Source organism: Garra rufa, chromosome 21 (genome assembly GCF_049309525.1).
Source record: "Garra rufa chromosome 21, GarRuf1.0, whole genome shotgun sequence".
Classification (NCBI taxonomy): domain Eukaryota; kingdom Metazoa; phylum Chordata; class Actinopteri; order Cypriniformes; family Cyprinidae; genus Garra; species Garra rufa.
In genome coordinates this window covers 15,755,631-15,780,168 of record NC_133381.1, presented here as the reverse complement: position 1 = coordinate 15,780,168, position 24,538 = coordinate 15,755,631, and the positions used below count along the sequence as shown (strand labels likewise).

The window sequence follows — 24,538 nt, the reverse complement described above, 5'->3', positions numbered from 1 at the left end:
AGTCTTAAATAGTAATACATATTACAGCCTAATCTCCAAACTGAATAAATTATGAAAATCTTGTCGTTGTCGCCACTTTTTTTTAGTGAAGTCTCCATAGCCATATCGATCCAATAGCGCCACTATGTGGAAGAAAAGATGGGATTTGTAGCCCCATGTACGTTTTGTCTGAGTTCTAAGAATAAAAGCCTAAAATTTCATCGATAAGTGCAACTTTTGCTTCAGCTGTGAGCATATTTAATATTCATTTTGAACATTAAACAGGTATTTACAGTATACATGTACCTCAAATGCAGTATGTTTATTAAAACCATATGAGGAGGATATTTCACCAGGACTCAATAAAACATATTGTTCCCATGGATTAAATTTAGCAAATTTATTCTCATTGGCTCCAAGGGTTTATCTTCATGTTTTACGTTTTTACACTCGTCCTCGTCTGTTGGGAAATCTCTGTTCTTTCAGAGGCAATTCTTCAGCGTCCACCTCATTCACCTGTGATTATAATACAAAGACATCACTGATCAGTTTCATCACTGGGAAATTAAGCTGTGAATGTTTTCCAGTAAGAAAGAGGAACAGTCGTGGTCTTACTATGTGTATCGGTGAAAGCCTCTCCATTGGAGAGTCTGCAGGGATAGACAGTACTGGATCACCAGCATCCATCATCTGATGGAGACAGATTTTTACTCCATATTAGTACACACACACACACACACACACACACACACACACACATGTTGGGTTTACATGTTTTATGGGGACATTCCATAGGCGTAATGGTTTTCATACTGTACAAACCGTATTTTCTATGGCCCTACATCTACCCTATACCTAAACCTAGCCCTCATAGGAAATTATGCACACTTTTACTTCCTCAAAAAAACTCATTGTGCATGATTTATAAGCCTGTTTCCTCATGGGGACCTGAGAAATGTCCCCACAAGGTCAAAATCTACTGGTATTCCTATCCTTGTGGGGACATTTGGTCCCCACAACGTGATGAATACCAGGTACACACACACACACACACACACACACACACACACACACACATGTTGGGTTTACATGTTTTATGGGGACATTCCACAGGCATAATGGTTTTCATACTGTACAAACCGTATTTTCTATGGCCCTACACCTACCCTACACCTAAACCTAGCCCTCACAGGAGATTGTGCACACCTTTACTTCCTAAAAAAACTCATTGTGCATGATTTATAAGCCTGTTTCCTCATGGGGACCTAATAAATGTCCTGGTATTACTATCCTTGTGGGGACATTTGGTCCCCATAACGTGATGAATACCAGGTACACACACACACACACACACACACACACACACACACACACACACACACACACACACACACACACACATCAGTACTTTTAGTATTTGTACATTTTCAGAACCTCAAGAGGATAATCTCACCCTGAAAGTTGCCTCCACTTCACCAACACTTCTTTTTCCACCAGGAAGCCAACCGTATGACCAGTGCTGGCAAAGACTAACCTCCAACACACACACTAGCATTAACAACTGGACCAGCAGCCTTCCGTTCCACTCCATGCTAAAACTGAAACAAAGACATTTGATATTGCATTGTTATATACAGTTGATGTCAAAAGTTTACACACACCTTGCAGAATCTGGAAAATGTTAATGATTTTATTAAAATAAGAGAGATCATACAAAATAATATATAATATAATATAATATAAAAATGACCCTGTTCAAAAGTTTACATACACTTGATTCTTAACACTGTGTTACCTGAATGATCCACAGCTGTGTTTTTTTTTTTTTTTTTTTAGTGATAGTTGAGTTCTTGAGTCCCTTGTTTGTCCTGAACAGTTATAAAAATCCTTCAGGTCCAACAATCTCTTTTGTTTTTTTCAGCATTTCTGGGTATTTTAACCCTTTCCAACAATGACTGTATGATTTTGATACATTTTCACACTGAGGACAACTGAGGGACTCATATGCAACTATTACAGAAGGTTTAAACTCTCACTGATGCTTCAGAAGGAAACATGATGGATTAAGAGCTGGGGGGTGAAAATGTAACTTATTTTGTTTTCTGGGGAACCTGTAAGTATCTTCTGTAGCTTCAGGCAGGGCAGTACTAAATGAAAAAATATGATATTTAGGCAAACTAAGAAAATTGTACACATTCTGTTCAAAAGTTTTCACCCCCCAGCTCCTAATACATTGTGTTTCCTTCTGAAGCATCAGTAAGCATTTGAACCATCTGTAATAGTTGCATATGAGTCCCTCAGTTGTCCTCAGTGTGAAAAGATGGATCTCAAAACCATACAGTCATAGTTGGAAAGGGTTCAAATACACAAAAATGCTGAAAAACCAAAGAATTTGTAGGACCTGAAGAGTTTTTCTGAAGAACAGCAGGCTGTTTAACTGTTCAGGACAAACAAGGGACTCATAATGTCAACACAGCTGTTGATCAAGTCATACATATTATTTTGTTACCTGTCTGAGGTGAAACCACTAAATATACATTCAATGTGATTACATTCAACTCTATTTTTCAACAATTTATGCAACAGATCCACAGAAACCATGCAAAAAAATTCTAAACAATGTAAATGTTCTTTGAAAAGAAATTCAAGTTTCTTTTACTTTTAAGAGGTTAAAGCAGTGGATCAAATTATATGACTGAATATAACAAAGGTTGTTGTAACGTCTTGCAAAATGATGGTCAGCTAGCATTTCAAATACAGATTTGTAGTTACTTGAATGTTTTGTTTTGTAAGTTTTAAGTCTAAACTAGTACATTTATAACAATCAAAACCATTCAAATTTTTGTTAGTAAGCAATCTCTTACCTGCTGTCTTTGCTCAAGATGAAGTTGTTGTTAATGTTGTTCTTGGTCTCTTTTATACAGTCCTTCTAAAATGAGTTGTAATGCTCTTTCGTCATTGGGAGACTTGTGAGCACAGGTGCAGGCTTCTCTCTAATGTGCACTCTAATGTACACCTGGGGCTGGATTTCCAAAAACTAAAAAAATATAAATAATTGTCAGGGGACCAGCTAATGGACCTGTTAAACCCTGAGATAAATTAAATAATCTGTTTAAATGGTTCAAATAGACTCTCTGATGGCCACATCAACACACGGGGGAACAGATGAACTATATAAAGGCTAAAATAGGTAATGGATGTGTCAAACAAAGACTGAGTCATCTGACTGATCAAGTATTTGCTGGAGTCTGTTTTTAAATAGACCTACATAAAATGATGTTCCATAAGTAACTAACGTAACATTTGGTAACTGTTTGCTCACAAACCTCCTCTTATGTTCTCTATGTGTCCAGCTTTGATATAATATTTCTATATTTATCTGAAAGTCCTGACTAACAAGCCGGTCAATAAAACTTTATCAGCATATTAGAATGATTTCTGAAGGATGGTGTGACTGAAAACGTAAAAGTAATGGCTGCTAAAAATTCAGCTCTGCCATCGCAGGAATAAATTACATATTAAAATAGATTTAAACTGACAATAAAAGTTACTTTAAACTGAATTAATATTTCACATTACAAAATGCAGATACATTAGAAGAGATCAAGCATTTGGTGTGCTGCTTAATATTTTTGTGAAAGGTGTGATACATTTTTCAGGACTCTTCAATGAATAGAAAGTTCAAAAGAACAGTATTTATTTGAAATAGAAATATTTAGTAACACTAAAAATTTATTTTCTGTCATCTTTGATCAATTGAATGCATCTTTGACTAATAAAGGTATTAATTTATTATTATTATTTAATCTTTCGAATGGTATTGGGAGTGTTTTCACAACATTGTTATTAATCTGCCATATTGGCGGCAATGAACATAAACAATGCCACTGAACCGAACGAAACTCACAAATTTTGATGATTATTGCTGCTGAAAATGGAAATTACTGTCATGTTTTGGGCTGTACTAATCGGTTGGACCGGGAAAAACATTTTAAGTACTATAGACTGGCAAAGGTTATAAGAAATCAAGGAAAAGAGTGCAAAAAAAACAGTCTGAGGAACAAAAGGCGTTTGTGGTTGGCCAAACTGAACCAGGATTTCCAGGGCAAGAATCTTGACAACATTTGTGTTTGTTCTTGTCATTTCCAGTGAGGTAGGTGAAATATTAGGCTAATATCTTAAGTAATTCTGCTTGTACGTATTAACTTCAGTCAAACTATTGTGCACTTTCCTACTTACTAGGTCAATTTTCTAAATGATTTAGCAGCTTCCACACATTCATAAATTAACAGAACAACATATTAGTACATTAACTGTGCAATCAATGCTGTTGTTTACACCCAAGTTTCACCAATATGGCCACGCATACGGGTAACTGACCAAACCATGATGTAAGTGCAAACCCTCTATAGTCACAATCTTATATTATTTTAGTGTTTTATAATTCATATTAAATTATCAAAAATATTTATAACAATAATAAACTAATTTATATATGAATTTATTACATAATCTATTTCTGTGAGAAACTCAATGGTCAAATAACTCAAAATGACTCTTATTTTGAACTGAGGACCTGTATGCTAAACTACGACACTTCCGGGGCGTGTAAGGAAAGTCCCGCGAGCTCAAGCTCCAAAACATGTCATGCTGTCCACATGATCGTTACTTTCACACGTTTATCGATTAAGCTATTGCATAACTAACGAAATCGCACAGGTAATTTACAGACTGTTATCTACATTAACATTAACATAATATTTCACCTGATACTGATTCCTGTGATGTACACCGTTCGATAGGCATCTATCTTTAGTGACTTTGACCTATGTTGCTCTCTTCCAGCTTTCAGTGTATAATGAGACAGGAATATGGATGTTTTAAAAAGACCTTTTATCCCTGAGGACGCGGTCCAGTATCAGCTGTTTCTGGTTCATCCTGACTCATCAGACGCAGAAGGCCATGAGAGATTACTCCAGCAGATCCTACAAAACATCCTCGCAGACATCGCCCCTCTTCTAGTGGAGTACATCTGGCAACACCAGCCCTTCAATCTAAAATACCACCCTGAGAAAGGTTAACATGTAACGTTATATAAATGTTGCAATTCCAGTAGAGATTGTACAAGTGACTACTAAAAAACTATACATGCAGAGTATATACAGTTGAAGTCAAACGTTTACATACACCTTGCAGAATTAGCTAAATATTAATTATTTTACCAGAATAAGAGGGATAATTTTTATATTTAGTACTGACCTGAATAAGATATGTCACATAAAAGACATTTACAAATAGTCCACAAGAGAAAATAATTGTTGAATTTATAAAAATGACCCTGTTCAAAAGTTTTCATACACTTGATTCTTAATAGTGTGTTGAAAGGTGAATGTAAACTTTTGACTTCAACTGTATATAGTTTTGTGATAGTTACATGTACACTCTCCAAAACTGCTTTTGCAACAAGACTGAAGCACAGTAAACATCTTCATTTTCACCCCATAGGGGATGTGCCTGCACACCTGGGCGGTGTTACTGAGTTCGGTGATAATGTGGAGGACGAATGGTTCATCGTTTACCTGCTCAAACACATCACACGCACCTTTAGTGATGTAGCTGCTATTGTCTATGATAATGATGGACAGTTTCTTCTGATTGAAGCAGCTGAACACCTGCCAAAGTGGCTGGACCCTGACAGCAGTGAAAACAGGGTTAGTATTGGACATTTTAATTGGTAATACCATGATATTATCACGTTTTATTGGATATAGTAATGCTGTGGTACTCCTTGAAGTGCAGATTTGGTCAGTTACCCAGATGCTTGGCCATATTGGAGATACTTGAATCTACTGAATATGTTGTTCTGCTAATTTATGCTGTCTAAACCAGTGGTTCTCAATCCTGGTCCTGGGGGACCCCTGCTCTGCACATTTTGCATGTCTCCCTTATTTAACACACCTGACTGAGATCATTAGCTGATTAGTTCAGTTCATGGATCTCTCTCCTCATGAGCTGATGATCTCAATCAGGTGTTAAATAAGGGAAACATGCAAAATGTGCAGAGCAGGGGTCCCCCAGGACCAGGATTGAGAACCACTGGTCTAAACCATGGAAAAAAACATGTGGAAGCTGCTAAATCATATAGAGAAGGACTTATTAAGCAGGAAAGGCTGCAGTATTTTGACGAACTAAAGTTAATAGGTGGTAAAGGTACATATGAGCAGTATTAATTAAGATATTAGCCAAATATTTCACCTACCTGACCAGGAATAATAAGAACAAACACGAATGTTGTCAAGATTCTTGCCCTGAAAATCCTGGTTCAGTTTGTCCAACCACAAATGCCTTTTTTACCTCAGTCCGACTGAATAGTACAGCCCAAACATGACAATAATTGACCACTTTCAGCAACAATAATCAGCAAAATATGGGAGTTTTGTTCAATTCAGTATCATTGTTTACGTTCATACTGAGGTGCATATATACTCTTTTTCCCATTAGATAATCACCTTTTCCCTCTGTCATTGTCTTTCTCAGGTGTTCCTGTACCAGGGAGAGCTACACATATTACCCAACCGCACACGTTCTGGAGAGGTTGGCTGGCCTAGAGACTCAGTACCTGCTGTGGGTCAAGCTCTAGAGATGCTGCATTCACACACTGAGAGCTGTTTAGCCAAACAGCCCATACGCTCTGCTCTGGCCAAGAGGCTAGATGGGTGAGAATGATTTTATTTTTTAAAATAAGTAATTACATTGTTTCTGTTTTAACACTGTATCTTTATTTTAGATTTTACTCTGTCATTTGTGTATGTGTGCAGGTATCCAGATAAAATCCAGCAGAATTTCCACCATGCCCACTGTTACGTGCCGCCGGGCGTTGCTGTGGTGTTGTCTAGGAGGCCTGACCTCATAGCCCCTGCTGTGTCTGCTTTCTATCTGCGTGACCCTGTTGACCTCCAGGCCTGCCGAACTTTCCGCACGTTTCCTCCTGACACTAGAGTTATGACATCAGTAAGAAGCTGTCTTAAATTTTCAATCTTTATTCAAAAGTTTGGGGTCAGGAATTATTACTTTTCAGCAAGGATGCTTTAAGTTCATCAAATGTGAAAGTGAAGATATTTACAGTGTTACAACATTTTTCCATTTCAGTTGTTTTTTTGAGAGGCATTAAAGAATCCTGTAAAAAAGTAATGATTTCCACAAAAAATAATAAGCAGCGAAACTGTTTTCCACATTTATGATTATAAGAAATGCTTCCTGAACACTCATACAGAATATTAGAATACTTGAGTAATATACATTACCAGTCAAAAGTGCACAGAATGCAGCAAAAGCAATAAAATTGTGAAAATAAATAAAATGTAAAATAATCTATTTCAATATATTTTAAAATGTAATTTATTCCTGTGATCAAAGCTAAATTTTCAGCATCATTACTCCAGTCTTCAGTGTTACTTGATTCTTCAGAAATCATTCTAATATGCTGATTTGCTGTTCAAGAAACATTTATTATTATTATTATTATTATTATTATTATAAATATTTAAAACAGTTGAGTACATTTAAAAGTTGAGTACATTTTTTTCAGGATTCTTTGATGAATAAAAAGATCCACAGATTAGCATTTATTTGAAATAAAAAAACTTTTGTAACAACACACTATACCATTCAAAATCTTAGTATCATTTTTGGGAAAGAAATGATAGAAATTAATACTTTTATTTAGCAAGGATGCTTTAAGTTGATAAAGACATTTATAATGTTACAAAAAAATTATATTTTAGATAAATGCTGTTCTTCTGAACTTTCTATTCATCAAAGAAACCTGAAAAAAATCTGCTCAGCTGTTTTCAACATCATCATCATCATCATCATCATCATCATAATAATTAATAATCAAAAATTAATGTTTTTGAGCAGAAAATCTGAATTTTAGACTAATTTCTGAAGGATCATGTGACTGGAGTAATAATGCTAAAAATTCAGCTTTGAAACAGGAATAAATTACATTTTAAAATATATTCAAATACAAAACAGTTATTTCAAATAGTAAAAACATTTTAAAATTGTAATGTATTTGCTGTACTTTTGATCAAATAAATGCAGGCTTGGTGAGCAGAAGAGACTTCTTTAAAAAAAAAAAAAAAAAATCTTGCTGTCCAAAAGGCAAAAACTTTTGACTGTTAGTGTATAATATATTAACTACATTAAATTAGAAAACAGTTCACAAAATGACACTCTTTACTCTATTTTTGATTATATAAAAGCAGCTTTGGTAAGCGTAAGAGATTTAAAATTTTACCACCCCCAAACTTTTGAATGGTAGTGTACATTTAACCTAATGTAGTTTTTGAAAACTTCTCCAGAAATGACAAACCTGTTCCGTTCCCTCTCTCTTGTAGGTAAAGTTTACTCGGTGCTTATATGCACAGCTACAACAACAGAGTTTCGTTCCAGATCGGCGAAGTGGTTTCACCCTTCCTGCCCGCTCTCATCCCCAGTACAGAGCTCACGAGCTGGGAATGAAACTGGTGAGTTCATGTTATGCAGAGTCTTGGTCTCGAGTCGTGTAAAGAAAAAAGTAACTATAAAAATGCAGATTTTCAGCTTAAGAGATGACCATCTGTTTCTTAAAGTTATTTCACCACTGAAATTTGTAATATGCTCAGAAATGCTGTATTATGTTCATATCTAAGGCGCATGGCTTTGAAATCCTGTGCTCCAAGAGTGGACAGTCCTCATCAGAGAAAGAAGCTTCAGTCAGCAGTAACCCACTATGGAGAGGCTTTTTAGATAGTCTTAAAAAGAATGGATATTTTAAGGTAGGAAAGAGTTTCTGTGTTCAAAATACTCAAATGAAGCAGATGATGCAAAGATTTATTCGCTTATTATGTCTGTGTGGATTTGTTTTAGCTTATGTGTTTGTTTTTTTGGTGAACCCAGAGTGAACTTGAAGGATCTGTTCGATACAAAGAACTAATGACATTAGCAGAGGGTTTCTTCAAACAATCTGTAACCAGCACTCACCGGTGAGAGAGACTTTTTTATTTCTAGTTAGTTGTCACAGTTCACAGTTTATGACTTTTGAACTACACACACTGTATATATACACATAAATTCCATTAGATTAGATAAAGTCAAATAAACTATGAACTGTGATCATCTTTAAACTTTTTATTACAGTTGACAGTTAATTTATCTCAGTTCATAGTTTATTTGACAGTGTGTGTAGTTCAAAAGTTTGGGGTCAGTAAGAAAGTAATATTTTTTATTAAGTGGCAGCAAACACATTTTGTTTTACAAAAGATTTCTGTTTCTAATAAGTTTTGTTCTTTTGACAGGGTTTCCGCGGGGTCTTAAAAAGTCTTAAAAAGTCTAAAATTTAAAAATCAAAATTTTAGGCCTTAAAAAGTCTTAAATTCGCTGTTCTAGGTCTTAAATAATTTTACACAGGTCTTATTTTTCCGATGTCCATGTAACGCTACCTCTAATGCTCATTTAAATTCTCTTTCTGTTGTTTCCGTGGTGTTGTAGTTCTTTATTTCACTATTCCAAATATAATTTGCTGAATTTAAACTACAAATGAGACCAGTATGCAATAGCCAATCAGCTTTCTGTTATTGGCGCGAGTCTCTCTCGGATTGTACTGCAGAAGTCAAATGGATTTAACTTTTTAGCTATGAGGAAGTGCAAGTTTAGCGAAACTGGGCTTGGAAAAACTGAATATAGGGCTTGGCTAAGGCCAGTTGCTAACAACTGTAGATTTTTTTCTCCCTCTGTGGAAGTTTCTGCGTCTTCAGACAGAATCGCAGTATTTATATAACATTTATAATATATATATTTATAAATCAATAAATGTATTTAAAACATTAATCTCACTTTTAATTTTGCAGTGTAAATTATGTAATCTCACTGCTAACAGCCATTTAGAATTTATTGATAAATTCATAAAATAAATTTCAAAGGTACGCATACATTTCAAAAGTAAAAAAAAAAAAATCGCTTCAGAATTTTTTTTTTTAAATCAGATATTTCTAGTGGTACTTTTATGGGGATATTTTGTGTGGAATAGTATCTGCTGATATGGAAAGTTCACTGTATATCGTAGTAATAAATTTAATTTATGACAGCCATGAAATTTTGTTTACTTTTTACATTAAACACATTAAATATCACATATGCATGTAATATAATATCTATTTCCATTACAGGTTTAGGTCTTAAATTTCATATAAGGTGGTATTAAAAAGGTCTTAAAAAGTCTTAAATTTCACTTGTTCATATCTGCAGAAACCCTGTTTTGAACTAAATATTCATTAAAAATCTTGACAAAAAGTATCAGTTTTCTAAAAAATATTAAGGAGCACAACTGTGTTCAACATTGATAATAATTAGAAATGTTTCTTTAGCACTAAATCAGCATATTAGAATGATTTCTGAAGGATAATGTAGCAGAACATTTGTGTTGAAATGTAATTAGATGTAAAAAGATTACTGTTTACTGTATTTTTTAAGCAAATAAATGCAACCTTGGGGACATTTGGAGAAATTAAAAAAAATCTTACTGACCCCTAAGTCTCATGCTCTTTTTTTTCTCAAGCCCTGATATTCATAATCCTGGTCAAGAGGTGTTGAAAGTCTTGGAGGATGCCTCTTTCAGTTTAGAAGAGATAAAAAGTCAAGAAGCACATCTACCACCAGAGGACAGTATGTACCAATTTATCTGATATTGATTTCTTTGTAGTCTTCACATATTGACATTGAGTCTAATCTAGCATCATTGTTTCTTCTCAGAATCAGTAGTGTTGTTCTCTTAATCGCCCCCTGTAGGTGATCCGTGGTTAGACATCTCACCTCAGGAGCTGGAGTGGCTGCTTGAGGAGAGAGGAGGTCGAGGGGTAAGTGATGGCACTCGCAAGACAACACAGCCTGATGAAGAGGTGCAGGAGGAAGAAGCTGGCTACAGTCTGATAGCTGTAACGCAAGGCATGAAGAACTTCATCAGTGCCATGTCCTCTCATGAAGGAGCTGAAATACCTAGGTAATGATATTCCATTTGAATCGTCAATACTTTAGTTATTGTTGTACCACAATGATAATTTGTCTTTCTTTTCCCAAATAATGTTTTAGATCTTGCCTGGCTGAGCCCTTCAGTTTTGATCCAGATGCAGTAACCAGTGCACTCGATAGACTGCTAGGTGAGTTTGTTTTCAGAGATATCAGACCATATATCATCTTTTTGAAGAAAAAAAATAGTGTTTAGAAGAGTGCTTAAATACATAAGAAACAAAAATGAACAACAGCAATCATAAAAATTGGTAGGTAATTAAAATTTTATGAATGTGTAATTGCTGAATGCTGATGGTAGAAAAGAAAGTGTGCTGAGTTTGTGCTGATTGAGTATTACTGGTAATAGAAAAAGCAAATGCAATATTTTTTCACATAAATTTTACTTTCTTTGTTACGAGGGTGTTTTAGTGTCACGTACAAAAAAAACAAGATTTCATGAATAAAATCGTAATATTTCGAGAATAAAGTCAGAATGTTTCGAGAATAAAGTCGGAATTAGGGATGGCGAAAACTAAAAAATTTCTTGACTGACCACCGAGCCTCATTAGCCGGTTGAAACCGGTTAACCGATTAGTTTAAAATATGGTACGCTATTTGAAATAACAGCCATTTCGAGCCGCGCCTGCAATTTCGCAACTCTGTCGCATCTCTCTGCCGCTCTGCCTCCCGCACACACACACACACACACACACACACACACACACACACACACACACACACACTGCCACTCACGTCACTTTTTTAAAATCCCCTACAGCGCGAAACATGAGTCCCGCAAACGCGGCGCCGAAGAGCTTGTTGTATGTAATCGTAGGACAAATGGCTCCTTAGTTTCAAATGGTTTGGGTACAAGGTGATCGCTTTGAAAATAAAGGCGTTTGTCTAGGTTAGAAGCTCATTTGAAAAATTGCCACGGCTCATTTAAGAAAATGACAGCTCCGAAGAGACGCCGCTTTAGTTGAGGTAGTGCTAACCATAATAAAGAAAGATGATGCCTGCTACTATATTTAAGCACTGTATCACACAAGTTGCAACTTACATCTGTCTCATTCTTTTTGGTGAAGTGGTCCCACACACTACTTTTCTTTGCACGCTTCATCCTGTCGTCCGCCCTGGCTCTAACCTCGAGTGTTTTAGCCTGTTGCCTTTACTTTTCGCAAACCTTGTGAGCGCGCGAACCCAAACGCTGTGACCTCACGCCAAATGTTTTTATTGGTTTATTAAGTACAAACAGGCGAGTTATGAAAAATTGAGTGTGAGGGATAATTTGTTCACTTAACACAAAAAGATGAGGAATGAGATGGCTAACTGTAGTAGCGTATAGTCCACTGTCTATAATAGCATAATTTAGATATCACTTTTTTTTTTAACCGACTACCGACAACTTTGACCGGTTAACGTTGATACGGTCAACCACCGGTCAAACGGTCATCGGTTAACATCCCTAGTCGGAATGTCTCGAGAGTAAAGTCGGAATGTCTCGAGAGTAAAGTCGGAATGTCTCGAGAGTAAAGTCGGAATGTCTCGAGAGTAAAGTCGGAATGTCTCGAGAGTAAAGTCGGAATGTCTCGAGAATAAAGTCGGAATGTTTTGCGAATAACTTCGGAATATTTTGAGAATAAAGTCAGTTTTCCGAGAATAAAGTCGTAATATTTCAAGAATAACGTCGAAGTGTTTCGAGAATAACGTTGAAGTGTTTTCGAGGTTTAAGTTTTAATATTTTGAGAGTATATTCTGTCCTTTTGCGCATGCAAATGGCCAGGATTGGGAGCATCGGGAGATTTTCCTAAATCTCAGGTTTTAAAATCTGTTTTATAGCGTAATACAAACAATATATCTTATCAGAATAATGCGTTTTTTACGATATTTAAAATGGCATGACAGATCGCTGTATTCGCCTCAGTTTAAGCGGCATGCAAATGAGTCATCTTTTCTATTACAGTGAGACATTTTTTAAATACATTTTTTTTTTCATTTCATATGATGTTCCTTCTTGTTTATATTGTGCTATAAACTTGAAATAAAGAGGAGAAAACACATTTATAATTTGTATTTCTGAGACCTTGTTTTATATTAAAACTACCAAAAGCACAAAGCTTATTGCTATTATTGGGTGGCTGGCGCACTACAAATAAGCCTAATGAATGCAATAGAAGACTTGAATTATTATTTCCATATATACTGTCCCAGCAATTATATCACATGGTATGATCTCTTCTAATAATCCCACATATATTCAAATAAATTCCGGTGGCAACTTCTCCTGGTGCTTCTAATCCAGGCTATTTGCATGCGCAGGCTATACTCTCAAAATATAGAACTTTAATTGCTACGATTCAATTATTGTAATTTTGACTTTGAGACTTTGAGCTTGATGTGCTCAGGTGCTGGTGTTCTAGGTGCTGTCAAAATAAAAGTCTGATTCTAGATACATTGGCAAAATAGAAAAACCTTTTTTGCTTATGTCAGTAATTAAAAAAATGCTAAAAATCTGCCGACATACCAGACTTGTGTATATATTGATCAACTACTAATACACACTACCCGAAAAGCACTAATAATTTGCATTTCATGTTTTACAGGAAGTAAGGATGATGAGTTAGACTCTGATGACTTTGAGGATGAAGAAGATGATGACAATGATGTTGACGAGAATGAAGAAGTGCAGAATGGCGAGTCTCAAGAGCAGGCAGGTGCAGAGGCGCTGGACAATCTGAGGAAATACATGGATGAAATGGACCAGGAACTGCAGAGTACAAACATTGGCAAAAGCTTTACACAGAATAACAAAGTGAGTCTCCATAGATGTTGTTTAGCCTGTGCACGCAACCTTTGAAAACTTTTATTGATTTATTTATTTTTTCCATTTCCTTTTAGGCCAGTAATAAAGCAGATGCATCTAAAAGCTCATTGGCTGCCTCAAGTTCAGAGCTCGTTGAGGAAGAAATCCAACCGCTTGATGTAGATCTCAACCTGGTTTCGAATTTACTGGAGTCTCTCGCTTCTCAGGCGGGCCTTGCTGGGCCTGCTTCTAACCTACTGCAGAGTTTAGGCATCCACATCCCACCTGATGCTGATCAGTCCTGAAATGTCAAACTAAAGTGGGAAACTACAACACACAGAGACTTCTCACACACATACAAACTCACTCAGCGTTCCTTCACCTAGTGCACTTCAGCTGTTATGGTGCTCCACACACAGTATTGAAATGTCAATTATATCCAAACATTGGTGTTTCCTTCAACACAATGCACTTCCATTTAAATAAACAAACAAACTTAAGAATTAGAATTTCTCCTGTAAGAAGTTGTTTATCATGGTGTTCTCAATTAAATATTACTATATCTTTTTGAATAAAGATATGTTTTGTTAATTACGTTTATGTAATTTCCTTTGACATTTATCAAACCGATAAGTATGCACTACAGCAGAAACTGTCACAGCTACAACTATCTATCAGAGAAAAGGAACTGGGATATCTCACCGTGCTTATCTACGCTGACATTACAGATAAACTAAACAAATTGCATGCTTGTGTAACATTAACCAAGCCTTTACAGAAAAATCAATCATGTCTGATTAGAAGCAAAGCTCTGATGCTGAACTTTTTTAACCTTGTGATTCTCACTTGGGCAGACTTTAGCCTATGCTGGTAACGATACAAAAAGGGTAGGTTGAATTTTAGTTTTCTTTTATATCTGTGTATTATGTACTGCTTAATAACAAGAAAAACAAACACTTAAATTTGGTTTAGTTGCGAGAGAACCTCATCAATATGTTTTATTTGCTCCAAACGTATAATTACATATTGTTCAAAACAATAATACTGTAGTATGTACTATATATCAAGAGCTAAATAAATACATGAGTCACAGGTTTTATATTTGAACAATGTACTGCATGTCACTAAGTTACTGCATTGCGGTTTATAGCTATGATTTCTACAGGGGACATCAGAAGCGGACACCATTTTCCACAAGTTGGTAAGATTCTTTAGGTTCTTCATGAAATGTCTGCAACTATAAATGCTCAGGTAAAAATTCCTCAATGGTCGTGTGAAAAGACACCCTTTTTACCATGGCAAAAACAGCTCTGTTCACAGCAATCCATTTTGGTGCATCTCTCTTTAAATGCTAATGAGCTACTGCTCACCCCACCCCTCTTCTGTTTTTGTGTATTCGGTAGCACGTTACCATCAAAAACAAGCTAATCCATTGCCTCCATCCTCATATTGGGAGAAAATTAAGACTCATGTTTACTTTTATATCCAACTACAAAATATCTGCATTGCTTATGAGACACTGATGTTGCTACAGCTACTTGAGCGCAGACAGGACAACTGGCTGAGAGCAGTAAGGTTGCCAGGTTTTCACAAAAAACCCGCCCAATTGCTACTCAAAACTACTCAATCGCATTAAAAATCACATTCCGCGGGGTAAAATACACGTTTTTTTACAGGGTTCCCCTGGTAAAATTCGCATTCCAGGGGATATTACATTATTGGGGTCGCTTTAACCCGCGAACATGAAAAATCTCACGGTAACAGTGTTAAAGTTTCCCAATTCCGCAGGAAAACTGCAGACTTGGCAACACTAGAGAACGGTAATATGCTAATATGGGACAGTTTCTCAGCGGTTGTGGGCGGGGCCTGATCAGTATGACGTCACACTGCGCAGAAAATCAAAACGCTTGATAATTGAGACTGTTTAGATGTTTTGGGGATTAAAAAAAGGTATAAATGCATTTTTATCATTGTATGGTGGTTGTGTTCACACACTAAAAAGTGAACAATGTAAAAGTGAATTTTGCATCCGATGTCCCCTTTTAACAGTTGTCTTAAGTTTGAAAGGTTATTGTGAGATGAATGGCATACTTGGGTGAATCTCAAAGCTTGTCAAGAACATGCTTAGATCATATTTCACCCTCAAAATAAACATTACATTAAAAATTCAACTATTTTTAGGGCCTTAAGGGCATTTTGGATTATTTTCATGACAATTAAACACATTCTCCATTCTTCTGTAATGCATTCATATTTTTTTATTTCTTAGTTTGTCATTTTCATTACTAATATGCTAATGAAGTTTTTTTTTACTTCATTTTTGCATTGCAGTAATGAGAATGACGATTTTGCGCTATAAAATTATTTTGAAATTTTTTTTTAAATACTTTTTTGAAATGTTTACAAAATATCGTGAAAATTACATTCCGATATACCCTACAGGTCCTAAAAAAGGGTTACTTATCTTTATACAAAATATAATAGTTTGTCTCTCTCAGAACTTCCAGCTGATAGAAATAATAATATAGTCTGTACAAAAAAGCTGGTCTGAGAAACCTGTATTTTAGCTTTATAATTTAATTCCAGAACTTTAGTATCAGCTCCTTCATAAAAACACCCCATTTGTAGGATGTGTGTCAAAGGAATTGCACAGTATCATTAGCATATTAATTACTTATAATTATCTTTACATGAGGTTGTCATGCCTATTGAAAAATAAAGTGGATAAATTAAGTTTTAATACTGTTATCATCAGTCTTGAATTTAATTGGCTACTCTAGGTAGACTGTACCCCTTCAGAATGATCTACACTCTGATTGGTCCGTACGCCCTATAGCAGACTAAACAGGGGCAAAACCAGCTCTCTGGTCGCATGCAGCACAGCTGCTGGGAGAGCAGAGAAATACAGCGCTGTTACATCCACAAAAAGAAGCTGCACAGCACCCAACAGTAACATCCCGAGCATGTATCCCAGAAACAACAGGCTGTGCCAGTTGCCGTTAATCAGTGCCTTTGGGCCATCAGGGTGCAAAACACACAGGAACCCTAATAGGAGGGTACGTGTCACTGTCAGAGTATAGTAAAGGTCAAAGGTTGAGGCATTGCTTCTCTCTGTTTGGGAGACTTTAGCTAGCCAGGCAAGGGAGAGGCTGTGGAGAACAAGGCTGAGGGGAGAGTAGACGTACTCCAGCGGCTCCATCACATGAAGTCCTTTATATGCTGAAAAGAGAAAATAAATGAGATCAATGACATTAAAATGGCATTTTCCTCTTCAAGCATATTTATAGCCATCATACAATGAAAAAAAAAACTTATATGTGACCCTGGACCACAAAACCATCCTTAAGTAGCACAGGGACATAATAATAAAAAAAAAACATAAGCTATAAACCAAACCAACAAGCTACGAGACTGTGTGCTTTAGTGACTTTGACAGCTTTAGTGAGGGATAGAACTACAATCCCAGGAAGCACTGCTGAAGAAATAATTGAATTTAAAAAATGGTAAAATATAAAATCATTTATTTAATGTGTTTTGAGGCTGAATCGTTCATTAAAAGCTCATTGGAAGAAATTTGCTGGCCTCAACTCTGATTGGTGGAATTCTAAACTGCATCATGGGTAATGTAGTTTTTCAAAATGAATTCAGCTGTTAAACATTTAAACGTTTATTTTAAAAAGATGTAGTGCTGGGCAACGATTAATTGTGATTAATCGCATGCAAAATAAAAGGTTTTGTTTATATAATATATGTGTATGTACTGTGTATATTTATTATGTATATATAAAGACACATAGAGTATGTATTTTGAAAATATTTTCATGTATATTTATATTCATATAATTTATATTATACTTAAATATATGTAATATACAAACATACCACTTTTCTTAAATATATACATGCATGTGTGTGTATTTATATATATATACACATAATAAATATACATAGTACAAACACATATTATGTACACAAAAACTTTTATTTCGGATGCGATTAATCATGATTAATCATTGCTTAAATAATGCAAACTTTAACAAAAGCATATAGCATTGATTACCTAGCTAACAAAAATATATTCTATGAACCTCTTGCTAACATCCCAGTTAAGTTATGCTCTCTAAATGACCAGTTTTTAAAGTTTTTCTTTTTTTCGGTTTTATGAATGTTAAGGAAACAATAATTTTGATACTTTTGCTAACATTATTTGAACTTTTTATTTGCGTGTTTGTTATAAGGGATGTTACTTTTTGAATGTTTACTCAAAATATTTCAGAAACAATATTTTATGAACAGTGTATAATGTTTTTTGGTGCTGTCAAATCGATTAATCGCGATTAATCACATCCAAGAAAAAAGTTTATGTTTACATAATGTGTCTGTACTGTGTATATTTGTGTTTATATAGAAATACACACACTTACATCTATACATTTAAGAAATATATATATATTATTTGTTTATTTATATATGATTTATATTATATATACATATATATTACATATATTTCTTAAATATATAAATCTGTGTATTTATATACATATAAATATACACAGTACACAAACATATATTATGTAAACACATTTTTATTTTGGAAGTGATTAATTACGATTAATCAATTTGACAGCACTATTTTTTTTGCTACATTTTTGAGAATATTCTTACAAATTTTACCAAAGATTCAAATAATGAAACTAGAATAATATTCATGAAAACCTTTCAAGAACATTAGCCAAAGTTCTGAGAATGAAGGCTGGATAACTGCTTAAAGGAGTAGTTCACTATCAGAACAAAAATATACAGATAATGTATTCACCCCCTTGTCATCCAAGATGTTCATGTCTTTCTTTCTTCAGTCGTGAGGAAATAATGTTTTTTGAGGAAAACATTTCAGGATTTCTCTCCATATAGGGGACTTCTATGGTGCCCCTGAGTTTGAACTTCCAAAATGCAGCTTCAAAGGGCTCTAAACGATCCCAGCTGAGGAAAGAAGGTTCTTATCTAGCAAAACGATTTTCTTTTTTTAATTTTATTTTCTAAAAAAAAATTACAATTTATATACTTTTTAACCTCAAATGCTCATCTTGTCTAGCTCTGTGTGTACTCTCTGTAGAGATTAAAAAGTATATAAATTGTAAATGTTTAAAAAAAATAACGTTTCAAATATCGTTTCACTAGATAAGACCCTTCTTCCTCGGCTGTGATCATTTAGAGCACTTCGAAGCTGCATTTAAACTGCATTTTGGAAGTTCAAACTCAGGGGCCCCATGGAAGTCCACTATATGGAGAGAAATCCTGAAATGTTTTCCTCAGAAAACATAATTTCGTTACGACTGAAGAAAGAAAGACACAAACATCTTGGATGACAAGGGGGTGAGTACATTATCTGTAAATTTTTGTTCTGAAAGCGAACTACACCTTTAAGAGCTCACAGTTCAGTCTATAGTCCAGGTTTATGTGCTATAATAAAAAAAAATCCTACGGAGAGAATGAATGATGTTTTAAAGGTTGTATCAGCGATTTCTAGCCTGAAACATAAAGTGTAAAATTCAGCTGATCTTTCCTCACGATCCGCTCGCTGCCTGCCCCATAAATTGTCTGTGAAAAAAACGCGTCTCTCTGGTCAGCCTAGGGTCCGAGATATGCCAAAAAAACAATCGGCACTACCAACCTTTCCACAGCAAAAACAAACAGTGTTCCAACCAATCAGCGTCAGGGGTTTGGTGTTGTGGACTTTCGCTCCGCCTCCCTCACATCCCTGCACCAGTAGGAAAGTCCACAACACGAACCCCCTGACGCTGATTGGTTGGAACACTGTTTGTTTATCTGTGGAAAGGTTGGTAGTGCCGATTGTTTTTTTGGCATATCTCGGACCCTAGGCTGACCAGAGAGACGCGTTTTTTTCACAGACAATTTATGGGGCAGGCAGCGAGCGGATCGTGAAGAAAGGTCAGCTGAAATTGACACTTTATGTTTTAGGCTAGAAATCGCTGATACAACCTTTAAGTAACACATCAAACTAAATGTGAATAGTGTACCTGTAGCAGTGACTGAGGCGACGGTGAGCACAGTCAGAAGGCAGGAAACATGGATGGAGCCTTGCATTCTAAGTGCAAACAGGTGACCCAAACTCAGACTGACCATCGGGAGGAAGGTGGCAATTAGCTGGTACAGGCCAGAGTGGGAACAGGCTTCACCCCATATGGCCAGAATGCATTGGACACTCCCACAGACCGCCGGCACAAACAAACGCTCAGCCAACTTCAGTGAAAAAGGCTTCAGGTGGATCAGACCCACACCGTGCAAAGCTAGCAGTGCCAGTAGATTTAACACTACCTGAAGGGAAGGAAGCAATAGCAAGAGGAAGTTCAACGCACCAAAAACACATACGAGATTAAAAGGTGATACACAGCACCATAAATGCACAGACAGCCATATACCACTGACATTTCATTGTGTACCTAAGAAAACTACTTTCAGAAGGTAATGACAAACAAAAATGATAACATGACATTTAAGCAGTAACAGTTCTATCAAACTGTCTAAGCTATTGTTTTACACAATAAAAATTAAGGGAAACTCTAATATGGTCAGCTTCTACATTCTACAAAATCAGCCAAGTTGTTATTCAGTGGTATATTTCAAATAGACCATTATTTAAAGTCCTATGGAATAATTTGCATTGACATAACATGATCAGTGTTAAGTAACTCTTTGTATGGTGTAAAGGGCATGGCTGGGCAGCTCTCTGATGAATCATTAGGTGTGTTACATGTGATCAGTGGATTGGTATCATAAGCTGGTGGTGTCCTTTTACTGTTTGTGTTTGAATATTATGGCTGGCTGTATATTTAAGATGCAGATGGGATGTCAGGAATTGACAAACAGAAGATTTTAGATTAAAATGTGTCTACAGTGGGGTCAAAGACTGAGAATACTAGTGACAAATTTAAATCAGCATCACAATTTGATTAAAACAGTGTTTTTAATGAATTTAGCATTTGGTTTATCCCTCTTTTGCTTTAATGTGAACTGCATGAACTCCACAAGGATAATTTGACATGATCCAAAGAGCATCTCAAGCTTGTGACCATCAGTACAGAGTCACATGATCAGTGACACAAATTATATGATCACTGACCTAGAAAGAGCACAGAATCGTAAAAATATATATATATTCATTTTGCATTATAACTAGAGCTGGGCAACGGTTAATTGTGATTAATTGCATCCGAAATAGTTTTTGTGTACATAATATATATGTGTTTACCGTGTATATTTATTAATACACACATGCATGAATATACTTAAGAAAAATACAGTATGTTATGTTTATATATTAAATATATTTTATAGAATATAAATTATATGACTATGAATATATGTATGTAAATATTTGTAAAATATATATTGTATGTGTGTGCCTTTATATGTACATAATAAATATACACAGTGCACACATGTGACCCTGGACCACAAAACCAATCATAAGGGTTAATATTATGAAATTGAGAATAAAAAAGCTTTCCATTGATTCATGGTTTGTTAGCATAGGACAATATTTGGCTGAGATACAACTATTGGAAAATCTGGAATCTAAGGGTGCAAAAAGAAAAGAAAAGTCGCCTTTAAAGTTGTCTAAATTATGATTTTCTATGCAATACAAATTGTTTAACAGTTAAAAATTCACCATTTGTTTCTAGTACTGCAGTGTGAAAAATAATCAGTGTATTGAGCTTTGCCTAAAAAAATTGAATTCTTTTTCTATTTATTATTTCTACTATTTTATGCATAATTTTTTCAAGTAAATTTTTTTTAAAGGTTTTAGTTGTAGTTAACTATAAAAGCCTTTTTCAAACTGGCCAACGCTTTCTGTACTCTAAGGCAACTAAAATCTGCATGTTCAAGATCATATCAAGATCAATGATAAAAAACAGATAAAGATGTAGCTGTGTGGGCAAAGTACCTGTATGAACGCAAGTGGCACCGTATAAGGATAGTGATACTGCGGGATGAAGATCCTGCTTACAAAACTCTTTAGATTATCTGCCAGTGCATACACAATCACAGCCACCAGGGCTGCAATGCACAGCAGAAGTGGCACCAGAGGTTTAAACACTTCATACACACAAGCTCTCAGAGCATGCGGCGTATGCATCTGCCACCATGCCGAACTGAAACACAAATGGACAGACAGTATATTGATTAAGCCTTCAGAATATTACATTAGAAATACTGAAGTAATATAAAGGCATGACCTCACAAACATTAATGATAAAGATGTTAATGTTTGCAGCACGTTAACAAGCAAGCATTAACAATCACAAATTTGAAGCTTTCATTAACAAAAAAATAAAATAAATCTCACCATCTGGACACCAGATTTTGCCAGGGGTCCATACTAGTGGTCCACCCACCCCAGGACCGGTGGAGTGGAATATGTTTGTTTGATTTTGACCCCTTTAGAGCATCAGGGCTTGGAGGACGGATGTAAAACTACCTGCACACAAACACAAGCAGTATTGGAAAGGTTACCTTGGAAATGTAATAAGTTACAGATTACAAATTACCCTATTTGAAATGTAATAAGTAGTGTAACTATTTCAATTACTTTGTTAAAGTAATGTAACTGATCACATTTGATTACTTTTCTACATTTCGAATTAATGTTTTCAACTGTTTCAAACATTTTAAACCAGGCAGGGATGACTTTACAATAGTAATCAACACTGATTACTGTCACACTTTCAAAATCCATTCCTTTATTACTTGAAATAAGATTATATAAATGTAATTTTAAAGCACAGCCACCACAAAATCAGACTTTAGCACCTTCTTTTACTTTGAGATCATTTTGAGGTTTATTTTTTTATGATTTAAAATCATCAGATATAATTTTATAGCTATGATACTGTTTTTGAAATCAAATCTGTGCATAGCTATAACAGGAAACACTGGCATTTAACAATGCTTTGGAAAAAAACAGTCAATCTTACAAAATAAAGCATATACATAAACCCAAATAAAAAATAAAACAGTTATCAAATAAGAATGTGTCCTGAACTCCTGAGACATTGGTGTCTTATATTTTAAAACAGTCAATGCAGTATGGGCAAGAAATCAATGAAATATATATATATGTGTAAAATCCACTGTAATTGTTAACATTTTCATAAGTAACTGTAATTTGTGACCCTGGACCACAAAACCAGTCTTAAGTAGCATGGGCCAAAAATACACTGTATGGATCACAATTTTTTTATGCCAAAAATCATTAGGATATTAAGTAAAGATTATGTTCCCCGAAGATATTTTGTAAATTTCCTACCGTAATTATATCAGAACTTATTTTTTGATTAGTAACATGCATTGCTAAGAACTTCATTTGGACAACTTTTAGTGATTTTCTCAATATTTCGATTTTTTGCACCCTCAGATTCTAGATTTTCAAATAGTTGCGTCTCAGCCAAATATTGTCCTATCCTAACAAACCATCTCAATGGAAAGCTTATTTATTTATAACTTTATTTATTCAGATTGCAGATAATGTGTGAATCTCAATGTCAAACAATTTACCCTTTTGACTGGTTTTGTGGTTACATTTAATTACACATTTTTTCTCAGTAACTGTCACAGATTACATTTATTTTGTACTTATATCACATACTGTAACCCCATTACATATAAAAAATAAAAATAAAAATAAAATCACCACTATTACAAACAAAAGTCTTTTAATATATATTATAAAAAGATTTTTATAAATAAATGAAAAGCAGCATATGTAACAAACATGAAATACACTCACCATTATTTTTGTCCATTTCAACCATTAACACAAAAAACGTTGCCATATATCCTGTTTTGTCCTGTAATAGTAAGTAATGCAAATTAGTATAGTAGCCTACGTAAAACACAAAATCCAAAACGTTTTAACGTTTAAACTTTTTATAGAAAATACGAAAAAATAGAATACAAACATTAAGAAGCCCTTTTAAAAATGTAATTACAATTAAGTTTGATCTGTTTGACGTTTTACCGTCATACTACATAAAGACAAGCATCAAATCAGGTAACGTTAACGTTAAAATAAAATAAAATATATATATATAAGTTATATAAAAACTACCAATATAAATACATAAAAATACAGTACAACATACAGATGAAATAATAGACTAACTCACATCTTTTGGTCGTCATGAAATCTTCTTATTCCGTTATGTATTTTCGCTACTGACTGACTGAAACCTGTTCAGCCTCTGTCTGTCATGAGGAAACCACCACAAGTGGACTTTGGTCGCTTATCACTCTGTCAGGTAAAAATATGTTGTTGTTTTTTAGCTAACTTCCGTCAATGAGATATTTTCTTTCACCTGTTTGTCAGGGGCCAATCTGTGTTTTATCCTGGATTTAGTTTTCCCGTTTTCCCCTCTCGTTTAAGTCTACTGAGAGCATATTGCCTACTGCTGTACGTCGACTGACTCCAGGCAAGAGGACAAGCGGAGTTAATGATTGAATAAGTCACCCCGCAGCATGAAGGCGCATCAACTCGCTCGGTAAATATTTTCTCACCGCCGACACAGTTCTGTTGTTGTGCACTACAATTAGCGCAAAAACATTAACCTGACTAACAATTCAGCCAGACCTGGTAAAATATAAATATATATTTGTAGTATGCCCTCCAAGTTTTATAGTTTCACTCAT

At 35.1% G+C, this 24,538-nt stretch overlaps 3 protein-coding genes across 3 annotated transcripts; 1 reads left to right on the top strand and 2 right to left on the bottom strand.

Moving 5' to 3' along the window:
- Nucleotides 1-269: 269 nt before the first annotated feature.
- On the bottom strand, nucleotides 270-2,994 carry gnrh3 (gonadotropin-releasing hormone 3). The gene is made up of 4 exons (XM_073827085.1): nucleotides 2,844-2,994; nucleotides 1,433-1,577; nucleotides 595-669; nucleotides 270-495 (listed from the first exon to the last, which is right to left on the bottom strand). Exons 2-4 carry the CDS (start codon nucleotides 1,568-1,570, stop codon nucleotides 424-426), a joined length of 285 nt encoding a protein of 94 aa, XP_073683186.1. The 5' UTR covers nucleotides 1,571-1,577; nucleotides 2,844-2,994; the 3' UTR covers nucleotides 270-423.
- A 1,586-nt stretch (nucleotides 2,995-4,580) lies between these two features.
- ecd (ecdysoneless homolog (Drosophila)) lies at nucleotides 4,581-14,422 on the top strand. The gene is made up of 13 exons (XM_073827275.1): nucleotides 4,581-4,698; nucleotides 4,825-5,055; nucleotides 5,485-5,690; nucleotides 6,517-6,695; nucleotides 6,798-6,990; nucleotides 8,382-8,510; nucleotides 8,676-8,801; nucleotides 8,923-9,008; nucleotides 10,580-10,686; nucleotides 10,810-11,020; nucleotides 11,110-11,177; nucleotides 13,632-13,840; nucleotides 13,927-14,422. The coding sequence occupies exons 2-13, from the start codon at nucleotides 4,851-4,853 to the stop codon at nucleotides 14,134-14,136; spliced, it is 1,929 nt and encodes a 642-aa protein (XP_073683376.1). The 5' UTR covers nucleotides 4,581-4,698; nucleotides 4,825-4,850; the 3' UTR covers nucleotides 14,137-14,422.
- Nucleotides 14,423-14,793: 371 nt separating this feature from the next.
- LOC141295993 (solute carrier family 35 member D3) lies at nucleotides 14,794-24,331 on the bottom strand. The gene is made up of 6 exons (XM_073827276.1): nucleotides 24,019-24,331; nucleotides 23,640-23,700; nucleotides 22,200-22,331; nucleotides 21,798-22,005; nucleotides 19,870-20,167; nucleotides 14,794-17,050 (listed from the first exon to the last, which is right to left on the bottom strand). Exons 3-6 carry the CDS (start codon nucleotides 22,229-22,231, stop codon nucleotides 16,662-16,664), a joined length of 927 nt encoding a protein of 308 aa, XP_073683377.1. The 5' UTR covers nucleotides 22,232-22,331; nucleotides 23,640-23,700; nucleotides 24,019-24,331; the 3' UTR covers nucleotides 14,794-16,661.
- Nucleotides 24,332-24,538: the final 207 nt, after the last annotated feature.